The 27,741-nt window shown below is 40.3% G+C and overlaps 2 protein-coding genes across 3 annotated transcripts; both read right to left on the bottom strand.

Annotated features, from left to right (window-relative positions):
- Window positions 1-1,370: 1,370 nt before the first annotated feature.
- LOC146694610 (protein FAM222B-like) lies at window positions 1,371-12,417 on the bottom strand. 2 transcript variants are annotated; one of them, XM_085430869.1, is made up of 3 exons: window positions 11,178-12,417; window positions 8,286-8,413; window positions 1,371-6,621 (listed from the first exon to the last, which is right to left on the bottom strand). In XM_085430869.1, the coding sequence occupies exons 2-3, from the start codon at window positions 8,365-8,367 to the stop codon at window positions 4,667-4,669; spliced, it is 2,037 nt and encodes a 678-aa protein (XP_085286995.1). In that variant the 5' UTR covers window positions 8,368-8,413; window positions 11,178-12,417; the 3' UTR covers window positions 1,371-4,666. The 2 variants fall into 2 exon arrangements, with proteins under 2 accessions (XP_085286995.1, XP_085286996.1); XM_085430870.1 differs by lacking the exon at window positions 11,178-12,417 and adding an exon at window positions 10,458-10,595.
- A 67-nt stretch (window positions 12,418-12,484) lies between these two features.
- On the bottom strand, window positions 12,485-26,271 carry LOC146694609 (flotillin-2). The gene is made up of 11 exons (XM_085430871.1): window positions 26,035-26,271; window positions 24,296-24,377; window positions 20,823-20,913; window positions 19,765-19,888; window positions 18,528-18,646; window positions 17,645-17,758; window positions 17,441-17,560; window positions 16,899-17,113; window positions 16,144-16,327; window positions 14,385-14,534; window positions 12,485-14,219 (listed from the first exon to the last, which is right to left on the bottom strand). Exons 1-11 carry the CDS (start codon window positions 26,081-26,083, stop codon window positions 14,184-14,186), a joined length of 1,284 nt encoding a protein of 427 aa, XP_085286997.1. The 5' UTR covers window positions 26,084-26,271; the 3' UTR covers window positions 12,485-14,183.
- Window positions 26,272-27,741: the final 1,470 nt, after the last annotated feature.

The raw sequence follows: 27,741 nt of genomic DNA, 5'->3' as shown, positions 1-27,741 counted from the left end.
CACCACTGTTCACAACATGTCTTTGATAACCAAAGACAATTATATAAATCAGTCAAAATCTAGAGAGTAGTGATGTGTGGATATATCGATTCCTTCGATACCAATCATTTATGTTCTAGAATCGATTCTCACATTAAAATATCGATAGTTTAGTAATTTAGGGTAAATTTGTAGTTTATCATTAACAGGAACACAGTGGGAAGAACCTATTTCATTCGGATTGTCTAGACTGGAAGGAACTACTTCCTCTTCCGCCTTTCATAGTCATGAGCGAAATACGGCTGTATAAATGTGTCACGGCCCCTTGGTGTGCGCACTCACAATAATGGCTGGAGTCATGTGTGGACGTATTTTACATCCACAAACGTGGTTTGTGATACATGTGGCAAGAAAGTGAGGTGTTGTGGCAACACCACAAATTTGTCAAACACCTCAGAGTAAACCATCACAGAATACGACGAGCGTATGTTGAGGCGAACTGAAGAGGGGTTGGAAGAGGAGGAGTGGACAGGGACAGGTGCTGCTAGGGCGAGACAGACATCTCTCACGGAGTCCTTTAGTGCTGCAGGCAGGCAAGGTGTTCAAGTAGCACACAACTTCAGGTTTTTTATTTCTATATGATGAATTCTGCATTATTAGGTGATAAGAACAAGTAATCTGATGACCTGTAATCATTATGCTATAATTTGAGATACAATAAATAAAATATGTTTTTGTACAAAGTGTTGGTATCGGATCAGTATCGTCGATACCACCCTGAATTTTACTTGGTATCGGATCGGAAAGGAAATCAGTGGTATCGCACATCACTACTAGAGACAGTTATGTCTGTCCTGCAGGTTTTAGATATCACCCTGGGTCAACACAACTGAATCAAATGACTCGTTCATTACCAGGCCTCGGAAGACATGTTGAGGAGGTCATTTAACCTTTTAAATCAGCTGTGTTGGATCAAGGATGCATCTAAAACCTCTAGGACACCGGCCCTTGAGACCTGGAGTTCCCCACCAATGATCTAAAGAACTGCTGGCTTCACTTGTCAGTTAAGATCAGTGTTCATGATTCAACAACAATAAAGAAACCAAGTAAAAACAGCGCCTATGGGAAAGTTCCAAGGTGAAACAAACAATCAGACCTGGTGGTAGTGTGATGGTCTGGCTGCTTTGGAAGCTGGACGACTTGCTGTAATAGATGGAACCATAAATTCTGCTCTACCTGAAAAACCTAAAGGAGAATGTTGTCCATTCAATATTCATACAAATATCTTTCTACTTAAACTGAATTCAGATTCAAGTGAAATTCCATATATGCAGTTTTATTAGCTTTAAACCCTTGAAACATGTTGCTCACAAAAAAAGTCAGTCAATAGCTGTGTTTGAAAACTTTATTTTGGTTAGGGGAATGTTTGTGCAAGACATTTTTTCCTGAAGGTTAGGCAAAAGTGGAATATCACATTTTCAAAGTAGAGAAAGTAAGCCCCCCCTCCACCACTGTTCACAACAAGTCTTTGATAACCAAAGACAATTATATAAATCAGTCAAAATCTAGAGAGAGTTGTTATGTCTGCGCCCCAGTAAATATTGCCATCTGAATCAACTTAAAAGCTGAGCTACAACATCCTTAAGTAGATGTGATTCTTGATGCGGTTCTTGTACAATATTTCTGTATTTTAATGCATTTCCAGATTTCTGGGTAAAGCCAGAACATTTGAGGTGCACTCTGCAGAAAGGAACGACTCACTCTAGATTTTTTTCTTTTTTCTTTTTTTAAAGTCATTTAGTTTTTGTTTTGTTTTTCCTCTTTGTCTTTTTTTTAAATAAATGCGCATTTCACATCGGTACGTTTACTTCACACGACTTTATTGAACCCCAGCAGCTTTTTGTTAGGTCACCAGGTTGCTGCTCATTAACAAGCTTTTACAGGCTTTCAGCCAGAGTGGTTAGAGAGGGACTTCTGGTCACTTTGGTCAGTGAGTCAGCAGCAAACAGTTCACACATCCTGACAGTGTTTGGGAATCGTGGCACACTCCAGGACTTCAGTCCATGACACAGTATCAGTAGTTATACTAAGCAGCTTGGTCCCCCCCATCAGAGATCAACTTTGTGCACCTCTGTCAGCATGCACACCTGTGTGCAAGTACCCAAGCTTAACATACACGCAAGCACTCAGTCTCACTCACACACACACTTCTCCATACTACACCCAGTGGAGGCACTTCATATGAAACTGCAGAACCTGACTGTGGTGGGCTGTAACGAGGCAGTTCAACATTAACAGGGCGGGTCTGTCTAATCCTTTAGTGTTTTCACCCAGTCAACTTAATGTTAAAGAAACTCAAACAGGCTTGGAAGGTCTTTAGGCCACAGTGGGTCAGACTTCACTCTGCCACCTTGAATACTGGTCAGTTTTAATTCATTAATACATAATCTTCTTTAAAATTTGGCTCGTAAGACATACAAACAGCCAAACATACCTGCATTTGACTGGTGACAACTTTCACCCATCAAATAAATAGGAACTTGTTTCACTGATACAGCCCATATCATCACCACAGACACACAGACACACACACACACACAGATCATACGTGTGTGTCAAGATTTAATTTAATAGCAGCTTCAGGGGGCAGGCACATCAAAACTGAGAGCCAGAAAAAAAAAAAAAAAACTAAAAACCTAAACTAAAAAGTAATTAAAAAAAAAAACTGCCATTAAGTACAAAGACTGAACTCCAGAAAAGCTACAGCTTGTAAGAGAATTGTCTCTTTGAAGATTTATCTTGCAATTCTTTCTCCCTTTTAATCTGTACGATGTTCTGAGAACAATCCAGTTAGGAAAAAAAGAACTGCTGTTGTGAAAGACATTAAAGCAATGATGCAAACCTATTGCCTGCATCAATATGTCACCTATGGCACCTAATGTGAAAATACCTATGGCTTCAGGATGCAGTGGTCCAAAAAATAAATTAAACTATGAGGATATTACATGTAACAACTAAAAACAGTTCAAATACCTTAAAATAACTGCTACATCCCTGGGCTAAATACCTATTAAATCTGCTATCAAGTCATTTTTTTCTCCACTATCCTAAATCCTTAGGCAACATTTCAGACAGAAGGATGAGGGCTTTATAATCTGGGATGAGTAGCATTATTACCTTAAGGCAATATCATCCATTCCTACTGCCTGTCCATGTTAACACCTCCCAAATAATCCAACATTAGCTTTAAACAGGGAAACCAAAGTTCAGGGGCAAAAAACAACAACAACAACAACAAGGAAAAAAAACAAACAAACAACCTTCCTCACAGCCATACAAGTTGTGATCCTGGCAAAGAAACTGTTAAAGTAGACTATAACTAGTGTGTCATTTAAGGCTTTTTCCAGAAGGCTTGAGGTTAATACAGCAACACAAGCCCAGACAACATCAACTATGGTACATCTAGTACAACATGACCTGCATTACATGTTCTTAGTTCTTTCTCTGTAGGTCACAGAAATACGACATGTGGTAAGGCCGGTGACAAGTAGATGAACAACTGACCACAAGCCCCACAGAAAAGGAAACATCCACGCCACATCAATTCACTTGCATTACAGTAGTAAAATGGTGACAACCTGTGCTCAAGGGAAATGACATTTTCCCCGGTAGCATGAGCTGACGTACTTGCATGCATGCACATGATCAGTTTACCTTTCACATACAGACACGCTCAGTTTAAAGTAATGGGACCCATTCTGTTTCACATTGCCTAAAGATTAACATGTGGGGAGCTAATGAGACTTTCTGCCCCTGTTCCAAATGTTAAGCATGACATTTAAAAGCAAATTCTATGATTCAAGTAAGACAATGTACAGAAATGCAAAAACAACAACAAAAAAGAAACATTTAAAAAGAACTCCCACACAACAAGAATCTCAGAAATGGAGAAGGTTACCGATTTTGCTAGTTCTGGCAGGGTTTTTTTTTTTTCTTCCTTAAAAACAAACAAACAAAAAAAACATCCCACCAAGAGCAATGTCAAAAATCACCTGGACCACCAACAATATCGTTCAGAAGCCATGTTAGTATTCCTGATAGGGAAGCTCTGGCTAACACCCAGACCCCTTTACAAATGTACACTGCAGCTATGGGATTGAGCACGGTCAACAGTCCTAATAATTGCATATACAAGTAACCCCCATTCAAATGGATCAAAGCTGTTAGGAAGATAAATAATTGCAAATAAAAACATTACACAAAAGACATCCTATTCTATCTTGCCTCTGGGCAGTTCTAAGGCCACACATGCTAATAAAAGTTGAGTTGTTCCATGTCAACCTATGAAAAGCACTGTGACAATCATAAGGCAAGCATAGTCTCAGCTGCAAATTAACATTTCTGAACACCATAGATATATGAACAAACAGCAGCACATCTGTGCCAGAGATAAAACAGTCGACAACGATCTCAAAAACCCTTCATCTGCAACAAGTACGACATGGCTTAAGACCTGAGGAATACTTTGAAACATCACACCTGGTGGGTCTCCAAATCAAGCTCTGAAGCAATGCAATTTAACTGCTCACTTTGAAGGTTTTAAAGAGTAAAATACAGAAGCTGAAAGCAGCTGTAGACCAGAACAAAAACAAAATTCAGTACACGCCACATGGGCATCAACGCACATTTAACAGTAGCCTGGGCGATGAGCATGGACTGCTCCGCTGCTGCCAGGTTCCTGAACTTGGCTCCTGGCGGACCTGTGTATATTCCCCATTGCATCCACATTCTGCTCCTGAAAGCTGGGCATCTGAAAATCCCCACCTAAGAAATCCACATTCTGCATCAGCTCTGACTGGTCATTAGGACCCTCCTTCCCTGGCCTATACTTTGCCCCTGGGATTCTGTCTCTGGAAGCAGCAGCCTGCCCTCCCTGGAAAGCCACTGAGAGGTCTTGAGGGCCATTGTTTCCTGCTGTTGCTTGAACGCTGCTCCACGGTGGCTTCATGTAGTGGCCATTAATGTAAGGCATAGAACTTGCTGGGCATTTAACAGGGGATGAGGGTTGCGGTTTTTCTGCAGGATGATTTAGGGGAAAGCTCTGTGCACTGTTTGGTAGCTTGTGGCTGTAGGAGAGGTTTCTGGAGGGGAAAGCACACTCAGCTGGAGGTTCCATCCTTGGATTCTTGCAAGGATTGGCCCCCTCAGGAGGCTGCTGCATGTGGGCTAACTGATGCTGAGCCCAGGAGCGCTGCTGCTGCAGCTGCTGAAGCTGCTGAAAATGTTGCTGCTGCTGCTGTTGTTTCTGCTGATGTAAATGGTGCTGAAGCTGCTGCTGCGCCACCTTCTCAGGGTTGGTGTGAAAAGCAGGTACACTATTAGCAGCAGCTATACTCTGCTGTGAATTGAGAGAAACGCTGGGAGCTTGGGCTGCAGCTTTGTCTGGTGGTCCCACCATGAGGCTGCTGGGTACATTGCCCAGAGCTGGGTGGTGAGAGGACACCCTTGAGCTGGCATTGATGAGCAGGTTGCGGCTAATGGGGCTGGGGTTTGCAATCTGTCCCTCACAGACTGAGGTGGTGCCCATACCGGCCCGAGCCTGACACAGTTGGTTGATTTGGTGCACAATGATGCTCAGGTCACCGGGTCTGTTCTGATGCAGGCTGGCTGCCATGGACAGTGGGATGGTGGAGGTAGATACAGTTATATTTGGTGGGGCATCTGGGTCAGGGAGCTTCTGCGGCCCATAAGGTCCCAGTCGGGCTTGCTGGGGGCAATTAGGCATGGTAGGAGGGCCTGCAGCAACAGCCTGGGGAAGGGCCTGCGACCCAACTAGCCCCTGGGTGTGCTGCATGCTCGGAAGCTGAGATCCATCAGATATGTGGCGCAGATCCTGAGTCACTCCTTGCTGTGAATGTAAAGCTTGTGGAGGAGCCACCTGATGCTTTAGTGACTGCAGATGAGAAAGATGCTGCTGTGGTACAACTGACGAACATGACTGGCCCTGCTGTGGCTGCTGCTGCACAGTCTGTGTGTGAGGGAGGCTCTGCTGTCTCTGCATACCCTGTGGGTGAGCCAATCTCTGCTGCTGTGGCGCCTGAATCTGGGACAAGCTCTGTTGCTGCTGGAGAGCTTGTGAACGAGCCATATTCCTTTGCTGTAAAGCTTGTGGGTGAGGCTGCTGCAAAGCCATTGGATGAGTCAAACGGTGCTGTTGCTGTAGTGCTTGAGGGTGAACCAAGTTTTGCTTCTGGAGTGCAGACTGAGACGGACCCTGTAGGTGAGGAGCAGGCTGAGGATGGTTTAAAGTGCTTTCAGTGGTGTAGGGCCCACTGTGAGGGTTCATGACTGAATTATGTAGTTGTCGGGTGTGGCTAGTGTCTGAGTTTTTGACAGGTGCACAGAGGACAGCCAGCAGGCCCCCACTGGTGCCGACCTGAGAGGAGTAGGGACTCTGGCGTTGGTTGGACAAGGATGTGTCAAGCCCGTTGACTGTGCGACGAATGTGCTTCTTTTGAGGTACTTTGACGCTGCTCGGGAAGATCTGGATGGTCAAAGGGTTGTTGGCAACTTTCTTAGCATAGGCATCCAACTCTGCTGGGGTTGGATAGCTGGCAGATCTCATTTTCTGTGTAGTTTCCCCTGCAAGATGTGCAAAATCAGAAAAAAAAAAAAAAAAGCACATTCTTAGAAAATAACACCAACTGGGATTTCACATAGCACAAAACTTTATAGAGAAACATGCTGTCAGCCTGCAGTTATACAAGTTCTTCAATGCAAACTGGCGTTAAAAAACAAGGTGACCGGCTCTTAGGGGAAACTTTAAAACATCTTCTGTCTACAGCAGGGGTGGAGAACTCCAGGCCTCAAGGGCTGGTGTCCTGCAGGTTTTAGATGTGCTCTGTTTAGACCCAGACCAAACAGTATTGTTTGACAGATGGCCGTTAATATAAAGACTTCGGACTTTACGTTTCCCAATTTTTGCTTTAAGTTATTTTGTTATTTACATAATAATGTAAATAGCCTAATAATGATCCTTATTGCTGTTTAAGAGAGGAGCGGTGCTTCAAAAAACAAAAATCAGATTTGATGCGCTTTCGCCTGCAGTGTGAACGTAGCCTAAATGACCTCCTCAACATGTCTTGAAGTTCTCCAGAGGCTGGTAATGAGCTAATCACTTGATTGAGGTGTGTTGACCCAGGGTGAGATCTAAAACCTGCAGGACACCAGCTCTTGAGGCCTGGAGTTCACCCACCCCTGGTCTATAGTATAGAGTTTTGAAAATGTGTTTGGTGGGGGTCTTTGTTAATAGCCAAAACTGTAACATTTACAAAAATACACAGAAGTTACACAGTTATCTATGCACTCATATTTTCTAAAGCTGCCAAGTGGACCAGATTTCAATAATACTGGGCTTAAAAAAAAACAACAAAAAAAACAAAAAACAAAACAACCACCCTATACAAGTCTCCCCATTATCAGAAACCCAAAATAGTCAGACCCCAGAACCCATGGACATCCCCATTCAAGTTGTTGCAGCCACCTTTCAGTTGCTTCTTGTTCTGGTTTTTCTGCATTTATTATCCATTTGCTCTGAGGTTCTGTCCGGTCAGTTATTCACCATTTGTCAGACAGGGCAGGTCCCTTTGCTCAGATGAAGCCAAATGCTGCGAAACTGATCAGACAGTACTTCACCTTGCACACAGTAGCAGACTGTAGCTGGCTATGATTATGCACGTTCTGCTCTGGAATCTTTTGTAAACCAGAGAGCCAGGTGACAAACAAAGACTAACTAAGATTAACTGCCACAAAGTAAATATGCTAACATTCACTGGGTTATTTAGTAAAGTAGGTTTTTGGTTTTTGTCCATACTCATCCTGCTGCAATATAGCCACAAACACCATCTTATTCTGTGGGAAATGCCACATAAATTCAGAAGTTTTCAATAATTTGCCATCATTTGTGCACCCAAACTAGCCTCAAACAAAATCCACTTCACTTACGGTAATGTTCTGAACAGATGTTGAATATTTAACTGCATTTTAAAAGCCGGAAGCATGGACACAAGTCAACTGCTTTTTAAAATCAGTTGTCTAAAACTTACTGGTAATTTTTATCCTTTACATATTTTCTGCATTGCTCTAGAAGGTCATCCCACTACGAGTTTCAGATCCTCAGTGATTAGATATTTTATACAACTAAACTTTAGTGTCATTTAAATCTTTGGAAATTGTGGATGTCGTGTTTACAAAACAGCTTGACAAGTCAAAAGAAACACCACAACATGATAAAAGACGGCACTTACATTTTGGAGGTCCAGTGTTCATCTGCGTGCGGGAAAGTAGTCTGATGGTAGGCTTAACTGATGCTGGCAGGCGGGCCAGCATGTCACTCTTCAACTAATGCAGCACGGGACACCTTTTCCTCACCATACTGGGGGACAAACAGAGCAGGTCAAAGTCAGCCGTTGACACACACATACTTAGATTGGTGTGAAAATACTTTGGCGTCACTGATTTTCACAGTTCAGTTTGACCTTTTGCAAATGGCATCTTGTAATAAAGAGAAACCATGGCTCTGTATAAGCTCACTGTGTACACACTGCAGGCAGCAAGGAGCTGAGATGGAGATGAACAAAGCAGCACAGTTGTAGAGTGATGGCAGACTGTAAGCCAGCCAGCTTTCTGTGTCAAGCTAAGAATGTGCCAAAATGTTTTAGCAGCAAATCAGAAAATTTAAAAAAAAAAAAAATTGGGGAAAAGCAAAGAGCCATGCTTACAACACAATCTAAAACTTTTATTTTAAATATTTCATCATAATGCAGAGGTACAGAACCAGTGACATAAAGAATTGTTTTAAATAAGGAAAACAAACACAATGCCATTTTTTCTTCCTTTTGTCCTTTTAGAATTACTTACTTTCATCTTCTCCAGTAATAAACATATTTCATACAAGCCATTCTTTAACATCTCACTGTTATATCCCCTTCTTGACTGTCAATTATATCAGCAATACGCTAGCTTCACTTTTCAGAACTGGAAGCTGTGAGTCCACACAGACACACCTCATATTCAGAACTGTGCAAAAGCCTTGAAGTAACTCTCATTTCTTTACAATTTTCTTCAACAGATCTAGGCTTTGTTTTTTGTGTGGCACAGAGCAATAATTTTCCAAGTTTTCTTAATGTCTTTCAAGGTTCTATTTGGACATTGGTGGCTTTTTCACTCATTTTCTGTTCAGTTCTTGTACCTTACCATTTTCATAAGAATGTTTTTTATGTTTGGAGGGGGAGAAAAGGCTGAGGGATGCCAAATTACATAGAAACCACACTGAAAATCAGTGGCAACAAATCATAATTGAGGTTCTGTCATGGTTTGGAGCTGCATTCAGTCACGCTGGTGGAGATCTTTTCAAAATTGATAGATTCATGAATATAGAAATGTACCATCAGATTTTGATACACCATGCGGCACAAACATCTGACTGTCCACAGCTTTGTGTAGTAAACGCATACCCTGATTTAAAAAAAACAAAACCACAGACAGTGGAACACCATCAGTCATGGACTGGCCTCGTCAGAGTCTGGACATCAACACTGAAGCAGCGTGGAATCATCTCAAAACCAAACAGCAGACAGCAAACATCCAAAGAAGGGCTTTGAATGTTCTTCAAGAAGCCTGGAGAACCATTCTTGAAGACTGGCAAGTTACAAGACAGCTACCTAAGAAGTCAGGCTGGTGGTCATAACCAAATATTTACTTTAAAGCTTGTTATAAAATACAAACTGTGATTTTGCCTTACATATTGCATTTCTTTTTATTTCTGGATATTAAGTAAATTGCTGCACCTAGTTCCATTTTCCTCACTCCATAAAAAGGAATTGGAAGGCAGTCTTCAGACTTTTCTGTAATATTGCATAGTTATATATGCTGTGGTTTAAAGTTTCACTGAAACCTCTGACTTCATGTTAACTCAAATAAATATATTTTAAAGGAGTTTTTTTAAGATTTGAAATAAGACAACAATTAAGAAAATAGATTAATGGAATCTTAATGGAATTAAGATTAATTGAGAATATAAAGATTTTGAGAACTGCAGCAGAATTCCTTTCTCAGCTCCTCCACTGAGAGGGAAGAGGAAGGGATCTGTTAAGAAGCACAAATGCCGAATCATCCTCCATTTTGCAGTTTATGATTCATCACGAGTTAACCGTCTGAACAGTGGAAGTTAAGATTGACTTGTTATTCAGGATAGGAAAGACAAACCAGTTATAAACTATACAATCCATAGAAACTGTAGGCCTTTTAGTGTGCTCACTGACTTTATTCAGTGACATATTTATGATTATACACACAAACAAGTCTGTCTACAGTGTTCAGACCCAAAATATAAAGCAGTTAGTTACTAAGCCAGTGTAACCCTAATTTTTAAACAATCAGGAATCAATAAAACATTATCAGCACTCATCCTTCCTTACCACAAAGGTGCGTTTATTTTGGCACAATTTCCCCGAGGTTTCAGATGAAGTCTCCTGCTGAGAAATGGTGTTTGTGTCAGATGCCAGACACCAGGCTTTTCTACTTAATCTTAATTAAAATGCATTGGGCTACACATCGACGCTTCAGTCCTAGCTGTCTGTCTGTCTGTCTGTCTGTCTGTCTGTCTGTCTGTATGTCTGTATGTCTGTCTGTATGTCTGTATGTCTGTATGTATGTATGTATGTATGTATGTATATATAAATAAAACACACACACACTTATTTTACCCTCTGTACCCAACCTTTCAAACATACACCAGCTAAAGCTGTCTTCCTAAGGCTGAACCGCTTTCTTGGAGTGGTCTTACAGCGGGAGAGGTGAACTTTCTGACAGCCAGTCTGCAGCTAGGTAACGTTAGCCATCTGTCTAACAATCCAGTCTCAACCTGCTGCAGTTTTAAACAGCTAGCTAACGCCTGTAGCCTTCAATAAATCACCCCGGACGATTCCAGTGGCCAAACACCATGTGAACCCCAAGCAGAACCGGACACCTTCAGAAAACTGATGTTAAATCGTTCAAAAGGTTACCTCAAGTCAAGCACCACAGTAAATAAGGAGCCTCTTTGTGCTTATTGTGAACAGGCCAGCTGGTTAGCAAACTTTAGCTTCTCGTTGACGGAAAGCACCGACGTGACCTGTGTTAAAAAGAGCGATACTTACTCCTCAGGAATCTTTGAGTAAGGAAACTTCATTTTGTGGCGACATAACGTTGATAAGGATTGTAATCAGCGTGTCAGCTCTTCGTGCTGCTGTCTGCTAAAGCAGCATCATCTGTCGGACATGCGCAAACAGACAGGACCCCTTTTCTGCATTTAAGGCATCGACGGTGAACGCCTGTCCATTAATCCACCACAGATGAGACGCTATTAAAGCCCAAGAGCGTCATTTTATCATAAATTTATCACAGATTATATAAACTTTAAGTGATCTGGTTATTCTGCTTGGGTGTTCCTGTCAGCCTTATATTTAGGCGGACGCAGCAGCAGTTTGGGACAAATGTTAACAGTTGGTCACGTACTTATCACCTGGCATGATTTGGATTTTCTGAAGTGGTGGCATGAAAAAAACTTCCACAAAAAGCAAGTTTTTTTTATATAGTGAATTAAACTAAAAAGTAACACTTAGTGTAAAAAAACATTTTGGCCAACGGAACTAAAAATTCAATCAAACGAAAAAATAAATAAATAAATGAAAAACAGATAAAAAATGGTTTTGTGGTTTGTCAAATTTTCCAGCACAAGCAGACCGAAGAGACATTAATGCAGACGGTTAACCTGACTGGGATGACTGTGTGACAAGAATTTGTAAGATTTAGGAGGTTTAGATAAGCACATTATTAAAATAATAGTATCTGGCACCACTAATATTTTGAAGAAAAAAAATTAAATTCACACTAAAACTAATCAAAACTCAAACCAACTGATCCCTCCGGGGAAATAACAGAAACTTAACTGAATTTACTAATATACAATTAAAAATCACATAGAAAATAAAACTGATGAAAAACAGAATACTACTGCACAATTACTCTGGTGAGAAGTAAAACAGGAAACAACTGAGAAAGATTTGAGTTTAAAGCTTCAAACAAACTCAGATAAGGTTATTTTAAGTTACTTTATGATTCTAAATTGGTGGCCAGTTTAGAATCAGAAATTAGCCTAACCTCATCGTTGGACTACAGGAAGAGAGAAGGCTATTTGATCCATGGACCTTCTTGTTGTGAGGTGATGGTGCTAACCACTGCACCATCTTGCCAGGGAAACATCTGTTTTTTGGTTGTTGTTGTTTGTTTTTTTACAATTGTTTGTTTAGTTGACTTTTAAATGTTTTCCTTTATATTTACTATTAACTACTACTAAAATTATGTTCACTGCTGTAACAAAAGAGTATATTGTATACTCAACTTGTACATTCCTGCCTTTTAACACTTCTGCTTTAATTTAAAGGAGAGAAAATAAAGAAATAAATCATGGCAGTTTGATTTATTAGAATGACAGTTTGAGAGTGAGCAGATTCTATTGTATACAGATGGATGACATGCAGCAGGAGCATACACGAACATATGAACATTTGAGACAAACAGGGCATGAAGAAAGTGAAGATGAGAGACTCACACACACATAAAAGCATCAACAACAAGAATAACAGTCTTCTATAAATTCTCCCAGACTGACCGCTTCTTCCCTAATAACTACACAAACTAAACATCCCTGCCAGGTTGCAGTCAGGTCGTCTGGAAACACGAGAGTGGATAGAAATGCAGAAACCATTTGCACGTTTTGCTAAATGGACGGATTCTGTGAGCAGCGGCAGTGGATTACACTTCCAAACTAGAAAGCTCTGTGACAATTACAAATTTTAACAGATATAACATTGTTTATGATAAGTTTGATTATCCAGTGTACCCCGCTAGAATATCACTTCATATCTGATGCCACAGTTCAGAAATTGCAGATATGTAGAAACGCTGAACAGAGAAGAGTGTCTCTCTGAAATGTGAACGTTTGGTTTGTTGACACTCTGTTAAACATGGCTTAGCATCTATAGGTAACTGTAGTGTCAAATTAAACATTGGTCCTCAGATGCACAATCCCTCCTTCTGATACACTAAAAATCAAGTCAGTCTGTTCTATTTGGCATCACTGTTTGGCCTTTCATGTTCTAAATCTATTCGATTGCCTCACATTTTACGCAATATAAACATGTTGGGTTCTCTAAACCGGTTACTTTCACAATTTCTCTGTAATTTCACCAGCCACATTTTTCTACTTTTCATCAAGGCCAAGCCAGCAGCTACATTTTACATAAAAACCCACTGTATATATATTTATAAGTGTATATATATGTATGTATGTATGTATGTATGTATATATATATATATATATATATTAAAAATCAAAAAAAGTCATACACATTACACACTAACCACATTAACACAAGAATTTGCTACCCGTTTCCCTGTCAGCATATAAATTATGTTAAAATGTGTCATGCTTGATATCAACAGACGCGGAGAGAAAAACTTCATTCAGAGGGGAGCAGACAAAAAGTCTGCAAAGGACTGAAGGTGGAGATTTGAAAAAAATCAACAGGGCTTCTTTTGAGACTGAGAGCACCTTTGTCTCAACTTCTGAGACATAAACAGTGTTTCACTGGTAAAAAATGACAACATGAAACACACTGGAGAAACAAAAGATTGAAATTATCTGTGGAATACAGATGTGTCGCATAACAGAGGTATATAAATTAACAAAAGGGCTGAAACATAAAGAATGTACAAACTGGCCTCAGTGTATAATTACCAAAGAGTAGGTGTTATGATATAATAAATAACAAATATAATCTGCCTCATCTTTCAGTCTAATATCAGCTCTCTTGTTCAATTGTGTTTTATACAAGCCGGCCAATAAATACAATTCAAACACAACAAATAAAAATCCATCACAAAATATTCAAGTTTTAAACTAAAATCAAAATCTTTGAATGAGCAGCAGTGCATGCAGATTTTCTGGTCCTGTATAAAGTAAGGCACCAGAGGTTTCCAAAATTCACTTGGTATACAGAGTATACGTATAAAACAACAAAAATCTTCAAGTGTATTAAAGGCAGTCTATGAGAGTGCATACAACAGAGACTGGAGTCATGTGGAGTCTTCGGTTTTCAGGCTTAAGCTGAGCCGGTCACCTTCTGCAGCAGAGGGATCTGCAAAAAAATCGAACAGATTATTTGTAAGGCTTAACTGAAGTACAACCTCGCTGGTTTCAGCGTCCTTTAGGTTCACACTGGAAACAAAAACTTAAATCCAACACGCTGAATCACAAAGGTTAACAGGAACGCATCATATATAAAATGATATAAAGATGTTACCTTCGACAAATCCACTCCAGTGAGAGCGTTGACCGACACAGGAAGTTCGGCCAAAAGGCGGTTCAACTCGCCTGTCACGCGGCTGCCCTCGCCACTCAGAATGACAATTTCATTCGTCCTGGCTAAGGGCGCCGCCACTTTGGAAGCAATCTGCAAAGACATTGTTAAGCATTTACAGTAAGATGGAAATAATCCAGCTCTGGTGTTTTATGTGACATGTTAGACTAGCCTAAAGAAAAATACCAACTTTTTGTTCTGTTGAAGGTTTCGACATGGCCAAAGCTTCATTATACATTAAATAACCCATACCTAATCAAATATCAACACTTTTCCAGGTCCATTAAACTTAAATCAGCTGGAAGGCCAATTGTTTTGAATTTGGTCCACCATTTCTGGACTTTTTGCTAACTGCCATGGGACAGCAGGCTTGTTGCCAGAGAATGTGAGATCATAAGATTTTGGGAATCTGCACTTCTGCCTCTGACAAATCTCTCCAAGTGTGCCAAAAATGGCTTGCATTTCATACTTGTTGTTCCTAGAGTATTTAAAAGTAGAATGGGAGGCAGAGCCTTCAGTTTTCAGGCCCCTCTTCTGTGGAACCAGCTTCCAGTTTGGATTCAGGAGACAGACACTATCTCTACTTTCAAGATTAGGCTTCAAACTTTCCTTTTTGCTAAAGCATATAGTTAGGGCTGGACCAGGTGACCCTGGATCCTCCCTTAGTTATGCTGCAATAGACGTAGGCTGCCGGGGGATTCCCATGATGCATTGAGTTTTTCCTTTCCAGTCACCTTTGTCACTCACTATGTATTAACAGACCTCTCTGCATTGAATCATATCTGTTATTAACCTCTGTCTCTCTTCCACAGCATGTCTTTTATCCTGTCTTCCTTCTCTCACCCCAACCGGTCGCAGCAGATGGCCCCGCCCCTCCCTGAGCCTGGTTCTGCCGGAGGTTTCTTCCTGTTAAAAGGGAGTTTTTCCTTCCCACTGTTGCCAAAGTGCTTGCTCATAGGGGGTCATATGATTGTTGGGTTTTTCTCTGTATCTATGAAGCGCCTTGAGGCGACTTATGTTGTGATTTGGCGCTATATAAATAAAATTGAATTGAATTGAATTTTGGGGGAAATGAGTACTCAAAGTCAAAGGGAGAGAAATCTGATGGGAGGTGAGCTTAAAGTGTGTTTGTGTGGCCAAAGCACTGCATGGCACCTGCCACAGTTCAGGTTGTTTCTCCTGAATGTCTTCCCCTCAGACGCTTCAAGACCTTACAGCAGATCTGAGCACCGACAGTCTCACTCTGGGGGATCGATTCAAAATGCATAACTCTGTGAATTTACAAAAGCAAACAGAAATATCAGCTAGCATGCTAGCACAAAACGATCCTCCAAATGAAAGTTAAGTGAGTTTGGCGCAGGAGGGGAAATCCAACAGAAGTCGATGTTTGCTTTCTGCAGATGGCTGAGGTTGACAGCAGTGCTGGAAGCAGTACAGATGGATTTTTTTAATAGACTGGGGTTATGGTTCTTTGCGATCACCCATTGTTGAATTCTTAGTAATAACATTTGTGCCAAATCGTTAAAAGCAACCAAAACGTGATGAAACTGAAGTGATGAAAAACTTGTGCTTAAATTCACGTGGACATAAAAAGAAAAATGCTTCCAATTCATCAACCTCGGGCCGGGTGATGCTTGTAAAATGACATCCAAGTTCTTCTCTTCCTTTGCCTGAGCTGTATGAGCACATATCTGTGTGTTACCTTAGGCAGGGCCTCGAGGACCAGAGCTGTCTTAGCTGCATCTCCGTACTGCTCGTAGGCCTCAGCCTTCAGTCTCATCTTCTCAGCCTCGGCCTTTCCCACCGCTTCAATCGAGCTAGCCTCCGCCTCACCGACCTTTTTGATCTTCTCGGCCTCAGCCTGGGCAATCAGCACTTTCTTCAGCCTGAAGCAGGGAAACATTAAAGTTATATTTGCTGTTATCAAAATCACTTCCTGAGTGGGTAGGATGCAACTTTTTTGAGACAATTTGCTTCTTAGTGATGTGTCATATGTTAATCTGTCTTCATGCACAAGTTTTGGATGGTGGGATAGTTTTTACAGCTTTCCTTTCTCAAATAAAGCCCACAGCAGCACACGATAAATTTCAAATCTCTTTTGCTCTGCTTCTACGGGTGGATGCACAGGAATATCAGCTTTTTGCAAATCAGTACAATTAGACATGCACAGACCTTTTCATACAGAGCACCTGGAAATTACACGATACATTTCACTTCAATAAGGAAAAACATATATGGAAATATATCGTTAAAAACACAGTCATGCTTCCTTAGTCCAAACTTTCCAGGTGTTTGTTTTGTAGGATTCTGCAGGGATTAAACCAACAAAATAAATATATATTTTACATCAGGGAGGTAATGTGCTGCTAATCATGTCTGACGAGAGCTGTGGTACATTCTTGGGGATCTTGCCATTTCTATGCATTCCTAAATCTGACTGAATGTCTTTTCACTCACTTCTCGCCCTCAGCCAGCTGCTGCATTTTATAGGCCTCGGCCTCAGCAGGCCTCTTTACAGTGGCAATGAGCTCCTTGTCTGTCCGGTCAATCTCCTTCTCCTCAATTGTAATCTCCTTCTTCCGCTGCACCACTTGGATCTCAATCTCCTCCAGCCGGATCTTTTGCTGCTCTTTGGCAGCCTGCAGCTCGTATGCCAGCTGGGCCTCTGCTTTCTGAAAACATCAACACAGAGGTGGTCTAAGGCATTTACATCTGAGGCAACAGTTTCTGTTTGTGTTGACACGTGCACATTTTGAAGTTTTAATTTAATACATTACTTCAGATCAAAAGAGCACATGTTGTTTTTCTGATTTTAATCACTCTAACTGCAGATTTCAGGTAAATTGTTTACACACCATGTGATTTAATACAGACTGGCACTTTTTGGGAACAGCCATAAGTTTGGTTAAAGCAGTGTATAATACAGTATAATAACAAGTATTTTTATTTGAACTGTACACAGACAACCTGTAAGTGCAAACGAAACATTCAGTACCGACCCTAGCATTGACTTCTTGGTTGAATGAAGCTTTCTGCAGCTCCAGTTCTCGTTTGGAGTCAGCCATCTTGGTGTCAGCCTTGAATTTAACATCCATCATCTCCTTCTTGCATTCGGCTTCCTAAGGTGATAATAAAGAAACAGCTGTGAACAGCTGGTCTCTGTGCACGGAAGAATCAATTTCAAGCTTGCTAGATTTTCTTACCCGTATCCCAGCATCCCTCTCTGCCTCGGCCACACCGATGTCTGCATCCCTCTGGACAGCTGCAATCTGGGTCTTTCCAAGGGAGCTCAGGTAGTCCAGTTTATCATACACATCCTTTGAAAACACAGAACCACAGGACACGTAACATTAAACTGGGTGTGGCGTATATCAACATCTTTCATGTGATTAACAAGGTTACGAAGCCAAAATAAAACAGAACATACAGATTAAAAAATGCTGGGCCTTTGTGGGTGCAAAGAAAGCAGATGATAGGGTGGCACTCAAACAGCCTCATTTCTACATGTAACATTCAATCATATTTTAAAGTCCAGAATCTGACGTGTTACAGAAATCCTGACATGGACTAAAAGATGTTACAGAAATGGACTTTGGGTTTCAGCAGAGCACTAACCTCAGCCGCTCTGTCCACACCACACACTTCAATTAGTTCTAATGAGCAACAGTGAACTCCACAGGGTGAGTCCAGTCAATTATAAAAACCAGTTAAACTCATTAGGATTGACTACTCTAATAACCAGCAGCATCAACAGCTCAGAGAAAGACCTTTTTCAGTTTCAGTAATATTACAAAACTACAGTCTAAAAAGAAAGATGGGAAGGCTGCTGATTAATGTTTGAACGACTGTCTGTCCCACGTGTCGCCGTCTCAGTGTCGCATTTCTTCTGACTGAAGAAATGTGGCTTAAAGCTAAAGTTTTGATACTCTGCATCATCTCTCTTGCACATCCACACTGAGGCAAAATGGAGAGCACCAACGGCGCTTACATGGTTTAAGTAGTTATATACTTACATGAATACTTAATATTCTTGTTTTTATTTGACTTCTTCTGTTATATTACTCGTTTAATTTTCCTTTAACTCACCTTAATGGTAAAGCTCAGAATCTCGATGCCCATCCTGCCGACGTCAGGAGCTGCTACGTCTCTCACCAGTTTAGCAAACTGATCCCTGTCCTGATAGATCTGCTCCACTGTCAGAGTACCTGCAAAAGAGACACATCGTTCAACATCATTTAGCCTGCAATTCACTTTTAACAAACTACCAGCAGCTCGATGCGGGGCAGCTTTATTTTTGATCCAAATTAATTTTTTTATTTCACGTCACCGCATCAGAAATTTGTCAGAGAAATGCATCACCCCTTGAACTCAAGTAGCATAAATGGTCAGCACAGAGCTGCTGGTACTAATCAGAGATCGACCGGTCAGTAGACCACAGTCTGACGACTGCCAGTGTTCTCAGTCAGCCTCACATATGTCTGAATCCAAGTCTGTGCACATGCTGAAACGAACGGAGGCAAATGCTCAAAATCACAATCAAATTCACACAGTAATTTTAATGTTATTAGTGTGGAAGCTACTCATTGTGAGTCAAGACAAAAAAAAGTCTGGAGGCCCACCCCAGAAACCCTGGTAAACAACAACTCCAATCACACATTTAAAATCACTCTCGCCCAGCTTAACATTTGAAAGAAGGAAAAGTGCTAAAGCTAAAGCTATCCAGAGCTCAGAAACAGCCACAAGCTAGCAGCCTCAGTATGTGCAGCCAAAGGATCAAATCCATTATGAGGAAAATAGAAAAGAGTTCAAGTCTCCAGAGAAGTTATAAACTGGAAAATGTAAAGTACATAAATCTGCACCACCTGCTTTGTTTGGTATGTCAGGTAAAGGTGGTAAAGGTTTCCAGTAGCAGAAGATTCTTTAACTTTCTGCAGACTGAGGGAAACTGTAAAGTTTAATAATGTCTTTCCTTGTGGAAATAATATTTCACATTGAATAAGCTGGTGCATCTCGAGTACTTATACAGAACTTATATATTACTTTTCTTCTCTAATTCAGACCTCAAACAGAAAAGCTAACACAATATGTATAACACATAAAAGGCAAACTAAGGCTAACTTGTATAGTAAAGTCAGGAACTAATCAATAATCAATTTAATACTTTGCTTCTTTTCCTCTGTTGTATACATGCACGAGGAGCTATTCTGGACTTGTAAACCAAGAACGCTAAAACTATAAATTAATAAAATAACTATGATATTGTTTGAAATAAAATCTATATATGTGTAGTGTTACTGTTGTGATTAGTGTTAACTGTTCACACCTAGAATGGAGCGCAGATGTCCCTCCAGAGTCTGCAGCAGCACACCTTTGATTTCCATTACTGATTTACCCAGAAACTGCTCACAAGCCACTGCCAGCAGGTCCTGCTCCGTCATGACTTTCACCTGAAGGAGACACACTTACAGTGTGTTTACACAGCAAGCTTTCTACACTGAGAAGCAATCATGGCACATGGGCTCAGATTGCCATCAGTGCAATTTTAAACAATCAAGCAAAGTTCATTTAATTTAAGTCAAGAATTTTGAAAATGAATGTGCTAACACCAACGTTGTTTGGCTAGAAGATGAGCCTGTTAAGAAAATGTAGATAAAAATACAACAACACCTTTTCATGCTTTTATATGCTGTTTTGACCAGGAACCTATGATACGACTGTAAATTTGATCCAAAATGCCTTTTTTGATGTTTTCTTCTGTGAATGATCAGAAGTGCAGTTTTGTTATAGACAGACTGTGATGCTCTGAGTGTGCCCACCTTTATGTACAGTACTTAACACATTTGCTAGACCATCACCCAGTCCAAGGTTCATGCCACAGCAGTCCTAAATTAACAGTATTGATAATTACCAAAATATTTTTTTCTCTAATGGCTAACTAACCAATATATGCAAGTTCTTTGATCATTATATTTTTCATGCTAAATTATAATTGAATTATTTCCAAAAACGCTGGACAAAAATAATAAGGCACACTTTACTTTTTAATGGAGATGCCAAATTACAGTTATTCCCTTGCATTCCTGAACAAAACAATAGTTTTTGTGGCTAAAGGGGTTCATCAAGTATGTTAAAGTCATTTTACTAAATAAATAAATAAGACTGCTGATTATGAGGCAGTCTGTTGGGAAGCACTGATTGATTTTTCTTTGGAATTACACCATTAGATTATAGGGCCACATTTCAGAAAACATCAGAAAGCACTGCAGCAGAACACGACACTTTTGATAACAGATGATGTTTGACAAATAGGCTCGGCTTGAGTGAGTAAGTGTAAGTGTTTGTGTCAGCGTTCACAGAGAAGACGCTGGGATCTGGTCTTACCTGAGCCACCCCTGTGACAGTGATAGCTACTCCTTCTGCTGTCTCCACATCCTCACATCTTGGCTGCAGAGTCATTATCTCCAGGCTTAGCCTACAGCAACAAACACAGGCACAGTTATTAGGCAGCCCAGTCCCACCTCAAGACTCTGAAACAATAGAGCAACAGGTGGAACCTTTAAATATTTAACACTAAGAGTATTCCTGCCTTCAAATGGGCCTCTGGGCAGTAAGTTTGGGCTTGAGCACAATCATTCCTCACTCAGTAAATGGCAGTATGTGTTGTGTTATTTAACAGAAATCCATAGATTTACCTGTTATTACTGAACATTTGACAAACACAAAATCCCTTAGTGGAGTAAAAGAAACCAAAATTCGCAAAACTACTGAAAACTGATAAATTCCTGCATCTTTTCCTTGAAAGATCCCAAAATGCAGAAGGAAAACCCTGAGTCTATACCTCATTCTTTATAGTTATGTGTGTGTCTACTGTGCATATAACAATTTGTGTAAGACACTCTTGCAAAAGAGATTTAGAATGTCCTGGACGGTATAATCGTGGTACATGAAAATTTATTTAAAAAACAAAAACAAAACTATAGCAAAATTTTTTTGACCCAGCCAGTCACAGCAGATGGTTGTGAAAGTCTCTTCCGGTTCGGAGCTCTTCCTCTACGCCATCTTCAAGTCTTTATTTATAGGGGACCATCTGACTGCTGAGTGTCTCTATCTGGCATTGAGGAGACCTTTCGTCAAAGTCTTATGAAAAGACACTTTTTACATGATTCTCTGCAGTGAAGTGCAAGTTTCTGTGTGCAGCCTGTTACAGTCAGACCACATCAGGATCCCCTTCAGTTCGCTTACCAGCCCCGCCTCAGAGCTGAGGACGCCATCATCTCCCTGCTTAATCATGTCTACACCAAACTAGACCAACCGGCAAGCACTGTGAGCGTCATGTTTTTCGACTTTTCCAGTTCATTCAACAGGAAACCTGTGACCCCTGTTTCAGTCCTGGGGGTCGATGTGCACATTGTAAGGGCTACAAATACCTTGGAGTACACATAGATAATAAACTGCACTCTACAGGAAAGGCAAAAGTCATCTCTATTTTCTGAGGCGGCTGAGGTTTATAACATCTGTTGAATAATGCTCAGGGTTTTTTTTGTGTCTGTTGTGGCCAGCGCCATCCTCCCTGCTATTGCATGCTGGGGTATCAGGTTGAGATGCCAACAGATTCAATAAACTGATCTGCAAGGCCAGTAATGTTGTGGGGATGGAGCTGGACTCCCTTAAGGCGGTGTCTGAGAGGCGGATGTTGTCCAAGATAAGGACAAAGCTGGACAATACCTCCCACCCACTCCATAACATGCTGGCCAGTCACAGGAGCACGCTCAATGAGAGACTGAGATTACCCATAATGCACCACTGAACAACACAGGAAATCATTCCTGCCTCTGGCTGTACAACTCATCCATCTAATGCACAGTACACAGCGCAATAGTTACACCCTTGATAATTGCACATCCTCTACAGTGAAAATAACAAATAACAACAAAATGTCACCTCTGTGATATTCTGGATATTTATAATTGAGCTTTGTGTATATATTAGAGCCATTTCTTATATTTTGTAAACTTTGGAATATATTGTATTATAATTTAGTTCAGTGTGTTACTGTTTTTGTCTTGGAGCAACTGTAACCATATAATTTCTTTAGGTATCATTAAAGTATTCTGATTCTGATTGCGGTAAGTACACCCCAGGTCAGTATTTCGTATAACCACCGTTAGCAGCAATAACTTGAAGTAATCACTTTCTGTATGATTATCCGTCTCTTTCATCATAGAGGACGAATTTTAGTCTACTCGTCTATACAAGTTTGCCTCACTTCATTGACATTTGCAGATATGTGTTTAAATACATAAGTCCTTACCACAGCACTTGAGTCAGGTGGAGGTCTGAACTTTGGGTCACTGCAACACTTTGTTTTCTTTTTCAGCCATTCTGTTGTAGATTTGCTGACGTGCATATCAATCATTGTCTTGTACCACGACTCAAAGCTTTAGCTGTCAGACAGATGGCCTCATATTTGACTCGCATACAGTTTGGTAAACAGAGGAGTTAATGGTTGACTCAATGACTGCACGGTGGCTAAACTGCCACACCCCCACCACCATGCTTAACAGCTGGGGTAAAGCATTGTATTGATATTCCGTTTGGTTTTCTTCAAGGGTGGTGCCGTGCATTATGGCAAAACATCTCTATTTGGTCTCATCTGTTCAGAGGATAATGCTCCAGAAGTCTTTTAGTTTGTTTAGATGCAGCTTTACAAACCTAGGCTGTGCTGCCATGCTCTTTTTAGAGAGAACAACACTTGGTGTGGGGTGGGGGGGTGTTGCAGCCTTTCAGAGCATTGCAAGGTGCGGTGAATCAGGTGGGATACCCACTCCTGGGGAGATTGTATTAACACTGTGTTAATGATTTGTCGATACACACACCTGAATGATCCTGACCACTACAATGCCAAAACTCCCGCTTTTACAGATGTGCTCACACTTGCTGATGATCAATTAATCAAGCGCACTGAATTTGCAGCACCTGGCTGCTACTTACCCTGTTAATTCCTATGTAGGCATTAAGGCTCTACTTTCTTTTTCACGTGGCTGTAAATAAAACTGAATTGAATTGTATTGAAGAATCAGTACGTTGGGGATGGATCCACCCTGCTTAGTTTCACATTTCAACACACCTGTCCGATGGTTGTGTGAAGCACTTGTTTGCCAAAGAGTTTGTTTACACTGTCCACATGCAGCTGTGTTTTGTTAACTTCCATTCATAGTTTATTCAGACACTGCTCAACACAGAGCTGAAGCACTGCATCTACTTGTGACTAGAAACCGATGTCTCTTACCAGAGAACAAAAACCAGCTTCTTTGCACTTTAAGGCAATAATTCCCTACTCACAGATCACTTTTGTTTGTTAACAAAAGTGAACTATTAGGATTCAGTTATTCAATTATGACTTGAATTATGAGTATAACAACTTTAGCCAAAGCTAAAGTTAAAATGATGGGATTAAGCATTTCACAAAGGGTTTGCTGACCATTCAGTTCTGTGTAAAATATAAATCCTGCAATAAAACATTTTATCTATGACAACTCACAAAACATTTATGTGAGATATGCACTTAGCACACTGCACATTAAGAGAGCAGAATACATTTAGTTCTCAGTAACACTACCCCAGTCATGTAAGAGGAAATGTTTGTATATAATGTGACTGGAAACACACTGTGTGTAATATGAGACAAAGTGTGGGAGAACAGCTTCCATTCCTCACTTTGCCTTTTGATGGCCTTCAGATAATGCAATTGACTTTCTTGTGGTTAATCTTTTTCGCTGTGGTCTAATTAGAAAGCTTGGTCCATATTATATTTCAAGATAACATTTACATCATTGCTTCTAGCACACTGTCACCTTTGGGCATCTGAGATGAGCCACCAAGCCCAGGACCATCCTCCTACGACGTAGGTTTTGATATCAGAGCCGCAGCAACCACCTGCGGAAAGAGGACAGCGCCATCAGGACTCTTCAGAAATTCTTTGACTATAACATTAAATGATGCAGTCCAAAGATATGCGCTGAGCTTATTAGGTCCCTGTTAAGCCTTTTTAGCATTGTTTTAGAAAAGTGTTTTACCACTATAATCATTATTGTTCACATTACTTTAAGTAGAGGGCTTGTTCAAAACCTGCCAGTAAAAACAGGTTTTGATAATAAACACAGCATGTGTAAAAGCCAAAGGGGAGAAACACTATGGGGAAACGTTATCCAGCTGTTGTTCTCAAACAAAGGCCATAATAAATACATCGGGTTCTTGAATAATTAAAGTTGAGATTTCAGAGAGTTACCGAATTATTTATTTATTTTCTATTTCCCAGGAACCAATTTTGGCAACCGTGGCTTTCCAATCTGCCTGCGACAGATTTGCGACCTATCCAGCGTGTACCCCGCCTCTCGCCCTATGAGCTGCTGGGACAGGGTCCACCCCACCCAGCCTCTTATATAATGTTTATTTCATATATTTATTAATTAATGTAAGTGGGTGTAAATTGCGACACCAAACTGGCTGTAGGTGTAGATCTAAGGGTGAATGATTTCTGTCTCTGTGCGTTAAGCCCTGTGATGGCCTGGTAAATTGCCTACCCCACCTCTCACCCAATGTCGGCTCCACTCAGCCATGACTCCAACCAGATGTGCAGTTAAGAAAATGAATATTTATCTAATGCCCTTCAATGTGTCTTTTCCTCTAAGAGAAGATTTCTATCAATATGACTTTTTAGTACTCTAATCTAATTGTGTGAATTTAGAAAGGTTGTATGTTCTTCAGATTATACCGTTGAGTTATTTTACACTGGTATACTCTGATGTACATGGGGGGGGTCTTTTTTTCTGATATCTCTACCAATTAATTATAGTCATTAAAAGGGCTAGAATTGGTTCAGGATGACTAAACCTGTTACTTTTAGCTACACCATGCTCATTAACGGTGGTAGAAGATGTATTCACATCATTTACTTAAGTAAAAATCCTCCATGGAAAAATCTACTTGAGAAGAAGTACATAAAAATAGCCTTAAAATGCAGTAAAAGTAAAAGTTCTCGGCTACTTCATTAGATTGGTTGGAAGCCAATGATTTCATCTTTAACGATGTGTTTAGAGCTTGTAAAATATTAAAATTAACCCGTTATTGTGACATAAATGTAGACATGCCGTTCTCCATTAGCTGTGAAATAAGTAGCACCAAATGGAAATACTCAAGTAGGGAAAATTTCTGCTCAAGTACAATACTTGAGTGAATGCACTTTGTTGATTTTCAAATCCGCTTATTAATAAATCACACTTGTTATCAATAAAACATAAAAACCTGACCTATTCACATATCTGCGTTGAGACGCCGATGCCTTTCAATCACATGATCCAAATCACTGCTAACGCACCGCCTGATCAGCGTCGCAGCTTTTAAGCTCTGAAACCACACGACCGCTAATTTAGTCACTTTACACAGTAACTGTGTGCTCTAAAAGCACTGGCTCGCTCTGCACTTATTTTAAAAACCGAATGCCAAACCTGGTTTAGTTTGCCAGCTAATACTATTAGCTACTTTCTCCCCATCCCCGCTAGCTCGCTCCATCAACACGACGGGAAACACCTACCGGAGACCACCAACGCTTCGTTTGGCCCCACAGTTAAACAGCTTCCCATCCTGACTCAGGATAAAAAGGCGAGGGGAAAAAACAGTTAGACTCAGGAGCCCGTTACGGAGATGAAGATGATGATGGTATTATCTGAGGTTTTAAATAAGCGCGAATCGTGTGTTTAAAGAGGCTTCACGTTCAGCACAACAGCAACAACAACAAGACCCCGCCCCGCCCAGCGACGACGTACTGACGTCATGCTCTCGACGGCTCGTGTCAAGAATAACTCAAATTTTTACCAAAACATCTTTTAGTACCCACCTCTTGCTTTGTCCTTCAAAAATTTAAATCTTGCACAATTTCCAAAAACATCTTACAGGATGTAGGAATATGCCTGTTGCGTATATTTGAGTTTGACTACATCAGTGGCATGACCCTCAGTCCTAGTAAAAAAAATATTAAAAATTATTTAAAAAATTGTTTTTCTCCCTATTATATGCACAATGAGTGTGAAAGACCTTCTCCGATGCTTTAATTTGCTATCATATCTTTATTTAGTATGTTGCAGTTTCTAACTGTGGCCACTAGAGGACCGTAAACAGCAATGTGGAAAGCCTGTCCAGGTCAGTTTTTCAAAAAAAATATTAATTTCATATAAATAGTCAAGCAAATTGTTTAAAATAGTGAAAGTATAGTTTTTGTCACAAAGTTGATCATCTAAATGGTATGTTTAAAGAAGTGTAGTATAGTTATTTTTTAAATACTGCATATAAGTATACTGCAGTCTAATTAAATGCACTTAGACAAAGAAAATAACACCACTAACACACTAACAATGCAAAAATAAACTCAGATCACACATAATAATTAGATTAGATTTTTGGATTACATTTTCAAATTGTTGTGAATCATAAATATTCATAAGCTCTAATATTCTAATATATAACAGAGCTGGAAAACAATGGTACATACTGGCAAATAAAATGTTGAGCTATAGCAGTATGTGTTTAATTAAATGTAACTAATAGTGCTCTTATTCTCAGGTGCTCACTCACAGCTGTTCAACTTGTAACTCAAAGAGAGAAGATCACATATTTCCTTTCCCTGAAGAAGGATTCTCTTCACTAGTAATATCAAATGAAATGTGCTTGAAGAGATTTAATCATGTACTTAATCATCATACCGATTAACAAGATGACATTTCCTAAAAATATGGGGAGATGCATGCATCTTAGTTGCTTTCTCACGTTTTATTCAGAAGTAATCTGTACTGCTCCTGAAACTTTTAAACTTAAAGATTAGCTTGATATAAACTCAGTACATGTTTTTGGCTGATCTTCTGACTGATCAAACCATTTTGCTGCTCTCTCTTATTGTACTTTTAACAGCTTATCACTGGATCGTTAAGGTGCTCAAAGTGAATCCTGTGTGTGAGGCACTTAGTTGGACCCTTGTGCTTTGTGCCTTTTGGAGAGTAGTACTGAAAGTGGATATTTTAGAGTTCGTTACATGAGTCTCATTAATTCTGTTAAGTATTGTTATTGTTGCAGAAAATTGGAAATGGATAGAACTTTTCTTGTCTTGCTGGCCACTCAAATATCACATGTGGAACTACAGCCCAAAGAAAACTGCTAATTAACCGAACATGCATGTCTCTGGACTGTACGAGGAAACAAGTGCATCTGGAGAAAGCCCAGTTTATGTTAGGAGAACATAGACTTTCTC

This window comes from Copadichromis virginalis, linkage group LG14 (genome assembly GCF_057382275.1).
Source record: "Copadichromis virginalis isolate Kocher_CV1m ecotype Utaka linkage group LG14, C_Virginalis_male_GT1.1, whole genome shotgun sequence".
Lineage (NCBI taxonomy): Eukaryota > Metazoa > Chordata > Actinopteri > Cichliformes > Cichlidae > Copadichromis > Copadichromis virginalis.
Note: the sequence above shows the minus strand (reverse complement) of the source record. Positions and strands in the feature narration are given on the sequence as shown.

Coding starts and splice junctions, on each gene's coding strand:
- LOC146694609 (XM_085430871.1), bottom strand. CDS start 26,083: ATGGGAAGCTGTTTAACTGTGGGGCCAAACGAAGCGTTGGTGGTCTCC. Junction 16,328..16,898: donor CAGCTGGCTGAGGGCGAGAA/GTGAGTGAAAAG, acceptor TCCCTGCTTCAG/GCTGAAGAAAGTGCTGATTG. Junction 14,535..16,143: donor TCCTCGAGGCCCTGCCTAAG/GTAACACACAGA, acceptor ATGTCTTTGCAG/ATTGCTTCCAAAGTGGCGGC.
- LOC146694610 (XM_085430869.1), bottom strand. CDS start 8,367: ATGCTGGCCCGCCTGCCAGCATCAGTTAAGCCTACCATCAGACTACTT. Junction 6,622..8,285: donor GAACACTGGACCTCCAAAAT/GTAAGTGCCGTC, acceptor CACATCTTGCAG/GGGAAACTACACAGAAAATG.